Here is a 12,110-nt window from a genome sequence, read left to right as displayed (position 1 = left end):
TCCATAAGCTTTGCAACCTCTTGAAACCATGAATAATGAATTAAAGGTCCAATTGCAGCCGTTGATATCAAATCATTTATGGGTAACAATTAAGTACCTTACTGTTATTGTTTTTCATTCAAATGGGCAAAAATAGCTTATTTTTTATTTAATTTCTCAAGCAAGAATGTTGCTAGGACTGTCTGGGAGTGGTCTGAGTGGGGAGGTGGAAACTGAAAACCAGCTGTTGGCAGAGAGGTTTGGAACTCTCTTTCTTACTGGTCTAATAACTAATTTACCCCCTGGTGATGTCACCAGGCAGGCCAAAACTCCATCCCATCTTTTCAATCAACTAAAAGGCTTTTATCATAATTTTCACAATTTCACAATATTATACCAACCTCATAGTGTGAAAATGTATATAAAGCACTAGGCCTTAAATACTATTCATATTTTAAATTCAAGCCAAGCTCCACAAGGAGTTAACAAGTCAGCATTGGAGCATCTAACCGTCCAGAACTTTGACTTTATTTATTATTGCTTGTAGTTTACAGAAAGTAAAGAAATGCAGAATTTACATAGTAAAAAATAGCATAGAAAACAAACACACACACATAGAGACAAACAGGACACAAAAACAAACGCCTCTTATAGCCAGGCCTTACCTGTGGAGTCGAAGTCAGGGAAATAGTTGGGGCAGTTCTGCCAGGTGACCGTCCCAGCAGGTGTATCATCCCAGCACAGCCAGCCATCCCAGGTCCGGTTACAGTACAGCCCTGCACCGCCAGCAACACACAACCAGACACAGCACACGAATGAAGACTCACTGTGAAAACACTACGTAGCTTAGCTTAGTGAAACCAGCTGTAGGCTACATGAACCATTTGGCCACACCCGTCGCTCATCTGTCTACTGGAATAGCATGTTACTCGTAACTCTGCACAGTGACATTGTTTGGCTCTGTGATTTGTGACCGTACGTGTCTTTGTGGGTTCTTCTGATTGTGTGCTGTAACCTTGAAGTGGCTATGAAATCTATTATATTCTATTATAATTATATTCTGGAATAATCACAAACTCTGAGTTTGTATTATTATACACCTTTTAAACCAATACGTTTTTCTGCCAACTTCAGCATCCAGTCAACTTTTTGCAGACTTTGCTTTATAAAAGATATTGCCGGTTACAAAGCCGTAATGCTGTGGTGGCATTGGCAAGCACTACGCCAGGCCCGGGCAAAGACCGGCCCGGGGGCCGTACGCAGTCCACGTCCTGATTCAATAAGGCCCGCGGAATTATGCTGAGATCACATAAAGAATTTGCGATAGTAAAGTTTTGAAAAAGTTATTTGTTATTCAAATTAAAAGACCAATGAACACTCGCCTTTGTATAATGATTTAACTCCCACCACTTGTGGGACATTTATTTTGAAGGCACGTATAAATAACAACTGCACAAGGACAGACCGTGACTGACAGGCTGACACGTCACAGTTACAAATAGCAGCTATCTAGAAATTGCAAAAAAAAAAAAATTCAAAGGAAAGGAAAGTAGACAATGAATGTAGGGTGTTTCAGCAAGAGTGGACATGGAAATATTTATTTATTGCAGTATCAGGGAAAGCTGTGTGCTTAGTGTGCAAAGAGAGCATCGCTGTCTTGAAAAACTACAACTTGTCCCGACACTTCCAGACGAAGCATGTAACGTAAACTCACCCCGTTTTGTACAAATGTGCGTAACCACAACATTCAAACGAGGCTACAAAGAAAACTAATGGGACTGTAGCGACTGTGTTGACTTCAAAATCGGGGGTGTGAACGAGGTTTCTATTCCAGCGTTGATCGACATGGTAATGGCTCTATAGCATTGGAGAAAAGTTGAAAAAACTGACCCTCCGTTACATCTTGACCTGTCATGTCGTAACGTACAGCACGCAAAAAGCTACAATTTCTGTCTTACAATCTCTCTCCACCAGGTTTAGCACTTCTCTCATCGTTTAAAAACAAGAAATGGACAGTGATGAGGTAAGGGGGGAAACCTAGTCATTTTTTACGTCATCATTGTATGCGATCATCATTCTCAAAGCCGCTGTTTACTTCTAAGATCACTTTAGCACCGTTCTAAAAACTTGATTCAAATTCAACACAAACCTTCAAATAGGTTTGTAATGACACATTATATCAACTCTTTATAGTGTTTTATTTACATTTTAGAGGCGATAAGGTGATAAGTTGGACAAATCGAGTGAAAAAAATCAATTTTCCCACACGACATTTGTCCTTCTCACGATCACACAGTTTCGCTTCCCACCTGCCATTTTTAAAAAGACCCGACGGGGCTCATTGCCTGCTTGAATTATGCAATAACGGGCAGTGTTTAAGTCATGTAATTGATTTTGTTGGAAAGGGGAGAAATTGTGCTTTACAATGGTATTGACATTACAGTTGATCTGGAAGTATTACGTTTTTGGGGCGCTAAAATAAGGGCAATTGTACAGACCAGGGCGATGTACGAGTTTACGTAAGTTTACGTTAGAGAAATAGAGGAATATGTCTTCTGAGCAGAGTGCAAGTGCATCGAAAGAGTTGCTTTCTCAGTTGCAAAAGCAGCAAGGACTTTTCACAAAACTGCATTCAGTAAGCAATAGAGCTAGCTATGTAGAGCTAGCTATGCTAGAGCTAGCTATATACTGTCCCACAAAATTGCTAAACATAGCAAGCCATTCGCTGAGTGCGAATTCAAGAATGTCTAATTGACTCTGCAGCAATACTTTGCCCCGACAAGAAAGAGCTGTATGAAAATGTTTCCCTGTCAAGACGAACAGTGACACATCATGTCGAGGACATCGCAGAGGATATGGAACAACAGTTGAAAAACAAGGTAAAGGATTTCACCTATTTCTCCTTGGCCCTGGATGAGAGCAGTGATGCACATGACAGGGTGCAAGACATAATCCAAGACTTTGAAATTACGGAGGAGCTTGCTTCAGTGCAGTCAATGAAGAGCACAACCACAGGGAAAGATTTATTGGAGGAGGTTAATAAGTGTATGTCAAAGCTGGGACTGACTTTTGAAAGTTATCTAGTGTGACCACTGATGGGTGCCCAGGAAAAAACGTTGGCCTTTTGAAAAGGATACAAGATCAAGTAGCTGAGCTAAACCCAGATCAGAAAATGATTTTCCTGCATTGCATTATTCATCAGGAGGTGCTCTGTAAATGTGTCCTGAAAATGAGCCATGTTGTGGATACAGTCAGTAAAGTGGTACACTTCATAAGAGCAAAATCTTTAAACCACAGGCAGTTTGTCTCACTGTTGGAAGAGACATCGTCGGGTCATGCAGATCTCCCCTACCACACAAACGTGAGATGGCTGAGTTTGAGGAAGGTGCTTAAAAGTCAGAGATTGCTGAGTTTTTGCAAATGAAAGGAAAATATGTGGAGTTTTCTCATCATTTTGAGGATTTCAAAGTGATGGTATTGGGTATTTTCCAGAACACATGTGCTCATTTCAGCGGAGCCAGCAAGAATAGTGCACTCTATATGTGCTCTGGGTCATTAGACACCATTAGGCATGCACCTGTCTGGGGAGTGGATATGACTGTTTATTTATATGCCAGTGATATGGCCTAATATTGACTGTTGCTATGGTTACACATTTTGGGAATTTTCCAGAACATGTGTGTTCATTTCAGAGGAGTTAGCAGGATGACATGTCTGTTTATTTTTGAACTATTGCTATGGCTCTAATGTTTCCATGCCCTAACATGAAACCAAACTAAAAATTAGGCAAAAAGATAACGGTGGCTAAATGCCAGAGGGGATGAATCATTAACATAAATTGAGTTACTATGTCTGTGACGTAAGGAGGAACAATGTATAAGAAGTGTGTGCCAAGGTTGAAAAGGCAGTTGTTTTCATGAACCAGCTCAGCTTTTATTATATTGTAATAAAAGTCTATTTGAACTCACAGGCTCCGGTATTTGAGAAATATTATTGACTGAATATTTCCACGACATTGGAAAATGACATGCTGTTTGTTTCCTCTCCTTTCACCTTCAATGTGGATAACACTCCCACTGACCTGCAAATTGAGCTTATCGATCTTCAGTCTGATGCAGTGATTGGAGAACTATTCAAAACAATGTCACAGACGAGGTTCTATGCATCTCTCGATGAACAAAACTTTCCAAAGATTAGGAGTCATGCTCAGAAGATGTTTCTACTGTTTGGGTCAACCTATGCATGTGAACAGACATTTTCAGTGATGAAATACAGTATAACAAGTCAAGATACAGATCATCTCTTACTGACTCTCACATCTCAGCAATCCTGCTCATAGCGACGTCAGAAACTATACCTAACTTCACTGCTCTAGTCAATGCCCATCAGAGACTTCACTCCTCACACTGATTGAGTAGTTTAACTGTAATGTTGAGCTCTCTCTCTTTCTTGTGTTTTTGTGCATACCCGTTAACAAGAGTTCTGTCCGTGGTGCTGAATGCACAGTGTACTTTTCCCTCCATGTAGTTCATTGTATGTTTAATAATGAGAAAACCTACCAAAAGGAGAACATGGATGTGGTTTTTTTCTGTGCACATTAAAAAAGTCAAATAATTAGCATATCTGGACATGATTTACAGTAGATATACAGTGAGGAAAAAAAGTATTTGATCCCCTACTGATTTTGTACATTTGCCCACTGACAAAAAACTGATCAGTCTATAATTTTAATGGTAGGTTTATTTGAACAGTGAGAGACAGAATAACAGAAAATAAACACAGAATAACGCAAGTCAAATGGTATAAATTGATTTGCATTTTAATGAGGGAAACAAGTATTTGACCCCCTCTCAATCAGACAGATTTCTGGCTCCCAGGTGTCTTTTATACAGGTAACGAGTAGAGATTAGGAGCACACTCTTAAAGGGAGTGCTCCTAATCTCACCTTGTTCCCTGTTTAAAAGACACCTGTCCACAGAAGCAATCAATCAATCAGATTCCAAACTCTCCACCATGGCCAAGACCAAAGAGCTCTCCAAGATTGTAGACCTACGCAAGACTGGAATGGGCTACAAGACCATCGCCAAGCAGCTTGGTGAGAAGGTGACAACAGTTGGTGCGATTATTCGCAAATGGAAGAAACAAAAAAACTGCCAATCTCCCTCGGCCTGGGGCTCCATGCAAGATCTCACCTAGTGGAGTTGCAATGATCATGAGAACGGTGAGGAATCAGCCCAGAACTACACAAGAGGATCTTGTCAATGATCTTAAGGCAGCTAGGACCATAGTCACCAAGAAAACAATTGGTAGCACACTACGCCGTGAAGGACTGAAATCCTGCAGCTCCCGCAAGGTCCCCCTGCTCAAGAAAGCAGATATAAATGCCCGTCTGAAGTTTGCCAATGAACATCTGAATGATTCAGAGGACAACTGAGTGAAGGTGTTGTGGTCAGATGAGACCAAAATGGAGCTCTTTGGCATCAACTCACCTCGCCGTGTTTGGAGGAGGAATGCTGCCTATGACCCCAAGAACAGCATCCCCACCGTCAAACATGGAGGTGGAAACATTATGCTTTGGGGGTGTTTTTCAGGTGTTTCAGGTGTTTTTCAGGGGACAGGACAACTTCACCGCATCAAAGGGATGATGGACAGGGCCATGTACCGTCAAATCTTGGGTGAGAACCTCCTTCCCTCAGCCAGGGCATTGAAAATGGGACGTGGATGGGTATTCCAGCATGACAATGACCCAAAACACACAGTCAAGGCAACAAAGGAGTGGCTCAAGAAGAAGCACATTAAGGTCCTGGAGTGGCCTAGCCAGTCTCCAGACCTTAATCCCATAGAAAATCTGTGGAGGGAGCTGAAGGTTCGAGTTGCCAAACCTTAATGACTTGGAGAAGATCTGCAAAGAGGAGTGGGACAAAATCCCTCCTGAGACGTGTGCAAACCTGGTGGCCAACTACAAGAAACGTCTGACCTCTGTGAATGCCAACAAGGGTTTTGCCACCAAGTACTAAGTCATGTTTTGCAGAGGGGTCAAATACTTATTTCCCTCATTAAAATGCAAATAAATGTATAACATTTTTGACATGCGTTTTTCTGGATTTTGTTGTTCTGTCTCTGTCACTCACTCTTCAAATAAACCTACCATTAAAATGATAGACTGATCACGCCTTTGTCAGTGGGCAAACGTACAAAATCAGCAAGGGATCAAATACTTTTTTCCCTCACTGTATCTATCAACACAGCCATACACATGATGTATAATCTTGTAATATGATTCTGGCCCGCGATGGCAAAAATACATTCTAATATGGCCGCCCAGGCCTGCAATACGTCCTTAAGCTCGTGGTAGTTGCTAAGCAGCACCCGTTACTACTATCCTCCTGGCAGTTCTAAACTTTGCGAGCCATGTCACTTCACCCATCTCTTCACATAGCCCACCACAAGCACGGTTTTCTTAACCACAACTGGACACATCCGTAACGAATTACTGTGGGAATAAAAAAATCACTGAATTATGAAAATACTGGAATAAAGTATGCCAATGAAATTGAAAGCATCAAATTCTTGCTAAATGAAACTCTGAAAGTCATCCAATATTGTTATAATAGCCTACATTTGATTGAAGCAATAGCCTACCCGCGTGTGGTCAACTATTTCAGCACCATTTCGTGCTGCTTTGAGACAAGCCTGGGGTCTTGAATAATCAATCAATGTCCGATTTTTCTTTTCAATGAATCTCAGTTTGGATTTTGGTTAGGCTACAATTTGTCACGCCCTGATCTGGTTCACCTGTCCTTGTGCTTGTCTCCACCCCCTCCAGGTGTCACTCACTATCCCCGGTGTATTTATCCCTGTGTTTTCTGTCTCTCTGTGTCAGTTCATCTTGTTTGCCAAGTCAACTAGCGGTTGTCTCCTTGCTCCCTTTTTCCCCGGTCTCTGTTTTTCCTAGTCCTCCTGGTTGTGAACCTTGCCTGTCCTGACACCGAACCCGCCTGCCTGACCATTCTTCCTGTCCTGACCTCGAAACTGTCTAACACCCTGTACTGTTTGGACTCTGACCTGGTTATTGAACCCTTGCCTGTACCCGACCTGACTTTTGCCTACCCCTTGTGTTATAATCCTCCTCCCAGAGCGCTAAGAACCTTGGCGTGATCCTGGACAACACCCTGTCGTTCTCAACTAACATCAAGGCGGTGGCCCGTTCCTGTAGGTTCATGCTCTACAACATCCGCAGAGTACGACCCTGCCTCACACAGGAAGCGGCGCAGGTCCTAATCCAGGCACTTGTCATCTCCCGTCTGGATTACTGCAACTCGCTGTTGGCTGGGCTCCCTGCCTGTGCCATTAAACCCCTACAACTCATCCAGAACGCCGCAGCCCGTCTAGTGTTCAACCTTCCCAAGTTCTCTCACGTCACCCCGCTCCTCCGCTCTCTCCACTGGCTTCCAGTTGAAGCTCGCATCCGCTACAAGACCATGGTGCTTGCCTACGGAGCTGTGAGGGGAACGGCACCTCAGTACCTCCAGGCTCTGATCAGGCCCTACACCCAAATAAGGGCACTGCGTTCATCCACCTCTGGCCTGCTCGCCTCCCTACCACTGAGGAAGTACAGTTCCCGCTCAGCCCAGTCAAAACTGTTCGCTGCTCTGGCTCCCCAATGGTGGAACAAACTCCCTCACGACGCCAGGACAGCGGAGTCAATCACCACCTTCCGGAGACACCTGAAACCCCACCTCTTTAAGGAATACCTAGGATAGGATAAAGTAATCCTTCTCACCCCCCCCCCCCTTAAAATATGTAGATGCACTATTGTAAAGTGGCTGTTCCACTGGATGTCATAAGGTGAATGCACCAATTTGTAAGTCGCTCTGGATAAGAGCGTCTGCTAAATGACTTAAATGTAAATGTATATAATAAATATCAGAGCTCAACCATCTGACTCCTGTGTCTGCATATGGGTCTCGACTTGTGCCCTAATACAATTAGGCTGTGGAAATGTTAGCCACGTTGAGGTGAGTGCTGCTAATGATGATCTTGTCTAGTTGGCTCATTTATTAGGATGGATCAGAACATGTTGCCAGCATGTTATGTAGTTTAACAAGGAGATTATTTTGCTCTTCACTCGCAATAGTTTAGTAGCCGAGGTCTATTCAAAAGCAAAAAGCCTGCAACTTGTCTTAATCAATCAGTGTGATTTTGTTTCACTGAATCTCTGTCTGTATATTCAGTTAATTCTCTGACTGGGAAAAATAAGAGGAGGTAGTATAGCTAGCTCATCTTTCACTTGGTCATCTAGCACATATGAGTAATATTTAGCATGCAATAATGTAGCCTAAATCAAGTGTAGGTCATTATTTTTGCTCAATAGCAAAAGCGCACAGAGGATGTCAAATATGAACATGAGACTCACGTGCTTTTGAAAATATCTATTTATTTATATTATTTTCTATGTGTATCGCGATGAAGATACTCTCAATGTAAAACCCTACCGCCTGCTGCCTAACAAAGCAGAGTGAGTGTAGGAAAGAAATGAAACATGGATGAAAAAAGTATAGACTTGGGCTCTGTTTCAAAATATCACTTTTTTATATGATAATGTTTCCACATGTTGCCATGAAACAAGTTGTATGGTAAAAATATTAGTAGTATTCTGTTATATTTCATTATATTCTTAGCCTACTATAAAATATGTGTGTTGACAGCGTAGCCTAAGTGTGTTAGGTCTGTTTAATGAACAAAACAACTAGAGTTCCTGTGCATGGCACAGCCACATAGCATATAGACTGCAAAGATCAGTAACATAATTAAACTCAAAATATGCCATTATATTCTTTTGAAAATAAATGCCATTAGTCTTATAATGTTTCTCATGACCTGAGTATTTTCCCAATGGATTTATTCAAATAGACACCCACCCACATCTGTATACCACTACTACCACTCCTCACCGGCATGTGCACTGGAGGTTTAAAATGCAAGTGCACTGGAGGTATAAAAGGCATGTGAACTGGAGATATAAAAGGCATGTGCACTGGAGGTTTAAAATGCAAGTGCACTGGAGGTATAAAAGGCATGTGAACTGGAGGTTTAAAATGCAAGTGCACTGGAGGTATAAAAGGCATGTGCACTGGAGGTTTAAAATGCATGTGCACTGGAGGTTTAAAGGGAATGTGCACTGGAGGTATACAGGAATGTGCACTGGAGGTTTAAAAGGCATGTGCACTGGAGGTTTAAAAGGAATGTGCACTGGAGGTTAAAAGGCATGTGCACTGGAGGTATAAAAGGCATGTCTACTGGAGGTTTAACAGGAATGTGCACTGGAGATATAAAAGGAATGTGCACTGGAGGTATAAAAGGCATGTGCACTGGAGGTATAAAAGGCATGTCTACTGGAGGTTTAACAGGAATGTGCACTGGAGATATAAAAAGAATGTGCACTGGAGGTATAAAAGCCATGTGCACTGGAGGTTTAAAAGGCATGTGCACTGGAGGTATAAAAGGCATGTGCACTGGAGGTTTAAAAGGCATGTGCACTGGAGGTATAAAAGGCATGTGCACTGGAGATATAAAAATAATGTGCACTGGAGGTATAAAAGGCATGTGCACTGGAGGTTTAAAAGGCATGTGCACTGGAGGTTTAAAAGGCATGTGCACTGGAGGTATAAAAGGCATGTGCACTGGAGGTTTAAAAGGCATGTGCACTGGAGGTATAAAAGGCATGTGCACTGGAGGTTTAAAAGGCATGTGCACTGGAGGTATAAAAGGCATGTGCACTGGAGGTTTAAAAGGCATGTGCACTGGAGGTATAAAAGGCATGTGCACTGGAGGTTTAAAAGGCATGTGCACTGGAGGTATAAAAGGCATGTGCACTGGAGGTTTAAAAGGCATGTGCACTGGAGGTATAAAAGGCATGTGCACTGGAGGTTTAAAAGGCATGTGCACTGGAGGTATAAAAGGCATGTGCACTGGAGATATAAAAATAATGTGCACTGGAGGTATAAAAGGCATGTGCACTGGAGGTTTAAAAGGCATGTGCACTGGAGGTATAAAAGGCATGTGCACTGGAGGTATAAAAGGCATGTGCACTGGAGGTATAAAAGGCATGTGCACTGGAGGTTTAAAAGGCATGTGCACTGGAGGTTTAAAAGGCATGTGAACTGGAGGTTTAAAAGGCATGTGCACTGGAGGTTTAAAAGGCATGTGCACTGGAGGTATAAAAGGCATGTGCACTGGAGGTATAAAAGGCATGGCACTGGAGGTGGCATGTGCACTGGAGGTTTAAAAGGCATGTGCACTGGAGGTTTAAAAGGCATGTGCACTGGAGGTTTAAAAGGCATGTGCACTGGAGGTTTAAAAGGCATGTGAACTGGAGGTTTAAAAGGCATGTGCACTGGAGGTTTAAAAGCCATGTGCACTGGAGGTTTAAAAGGCATGTGAACTGGAGGTTTAAAAGGCATGTGCACTGGAGGTTTAAAAGGCATGTGCACTGGAGGTTTAAAAGGCATGTGCACTGGAGGTATAAAAGGAATGTGCACTGGAGGTATAAAAAGCATACGCAGGCGAAAATGCCCATTTTTTTACAGGCAAAATCCCATAAATCCTATGTGAAAGCAGAATTAGAGTCGCGCACATCATCACTACCTGATTTGTTATACGGCTGATCTCTGTTCATCTTCTCAAAGCATTTGTATTGACCGTCGATGATCTTCTTCCTCTCCTCCTCCTCCTGACTGACCCTGGGGCTGACTGGAGTCTCCACAGTGGGCTCTAGCAGACCATGAGGAGTCACCTTCTGGCTGTCTGGAGTCTCCACAGTGGGCTCCACAGACCCTGGCTCTAGCAGACCATGGGGAGTCACCTTCTGGGGAAGAACCACATGTAACGGGACAGAAATCATAAAGAAACAAACACAATACAGCATGAGGATTTCTACTTGTCAACCGGGAACAGTGATTACCAAGACACAGATAGATAGAATACAGCGTAAGGATTTCTACTTGTCTCCCTTTGGAACAGTGATTACCAAGACACAGATAGAGGGAATACAGCGTGAGGATTTCTACTTGTCAACAGGGAACAGTGATTACCAAGACACAGATAGATAGAATACAGCGTGAGGATTTCTACTTGTCAACAGGGAACAGTGATTACCAAGACACAGATAGATAGAATACAGCGTGAGGATTTCTACTTGTCAACAGGGAACAGTGATTACCAAGACACAGATAGATAGAATACAGCGTGAGGATTTCTACTTGTCAACAGGGAACAGTGATTACCAAGACACAGATAGATAGAATACAGCGTGAGGATTTCTACTTGTCAACAGGGAACAGTGATTACCAAGACACAGATAGATAGAATACAGCGTGAGGATTTCTACTTGTCAACAGGGAACAGTGATTACCGAAACACAGATAGAGGGAATACAGCGTGAGGATTTCTACTTGTCAACAGGGAACAGTAACAGTTATTATATAAAGACAGATCAATAACTAATAGAAGTAAAAAACGGTCTATAAACATGTAGAAAACACGTCAGCAACATACAGAATGGGTAGGCCAGAGTTCCTGATCAAGAGCCCAGACTAGGAAAACCTCCTGGCTCTAGTTATGGTTTTAAACATATCAATGGAATAATAACCAGGAAACACAACAGACCGACAACAGAAACAGAATAAGGATTAAGAATAGTCTGACTAGAGCTGCTGGGGTCCTGTCTGCACAGACAGGGTGCGCTCCTAATGGCACCCTATTCACTAAAAAATGCAATACTTTAGACCAGGGCCCATAGGGTTCTGGTCCAAAGTAGTGGACTTTATAGGGAATATGGTGCCATTTTGGATACATTGCCTGTCCCAGACAGACCTGTACTCTTTTGTCCATTAATCAACTGAGAACGAATCAATCTCCAATTACCTTTAACTTTTCCTTGGAGAACGTCATACATTTGGACCAGGTCTTATTAATGAAAGGACTTTGGACCCAATTACCAGATTCATCACAATATTTTGACACTTTTCCTGCAAAAAAAAGAAACAATTCATGGTAATTGTTAGCGATATAATTTCAGCGATGAGTAATGGTGATTTGGCAGGTGCTGAATCCATCATCAATCCATCCCT

The 12,110-nt window shown here is 42.4% G+C and overlaps 1 protein-coding gene across 1 annotated transcript in view; it reads right to left on the bottom strand.

Annotated features, from left to right (window-relative positions):
- Positions 1–12,110, bottom strand: part of LOC124042723 (calcitonin gene-related peptide type 1 receptor-like) — a 105,678-nt gene that overhangs the window by 35,356 nt on the left and 58,212 nt on the right. Inside the window, exons 5-7 of the mRNA XM_046360823.1 lie at positions 11,905–12,008; positions 10,627–10,846; positions 645–755 (exon numbers count right to left, since the gene is read on the bottom strand). Coding sequence (XP_046216779.1) covers positions 645–755; positions 10,627–10,846; positions 11,905–12,008 — 435 coding nt within the window. The remainder of the gene's footprint in view (positions 1–644; positions 756–10,626; positions 10,847–11,904; positions 12,009–12,110) is intronic.

This window comes from Oncorhynchus gorbuscha, linkage group LG09 (assembly GCF_021184085.1).
Source record: "Oncorhynchus gorbuscha isolate QuinsamMale2020 ecotype Even-year linkage group LG09, OgorEven_v1.0, whole genome shotgun sequence".
NCBI lineage: Eukaryota > Metazoa > Chordata > Actinopteri > Salmoniformes > Salmonidae > Oncorhynchus > Oncorhynchus gorbuscha.
Note: the sequence above shows the minus strand (reverse complement) of the source record. Positions and strands in the feature narration are given on the sequence as shown.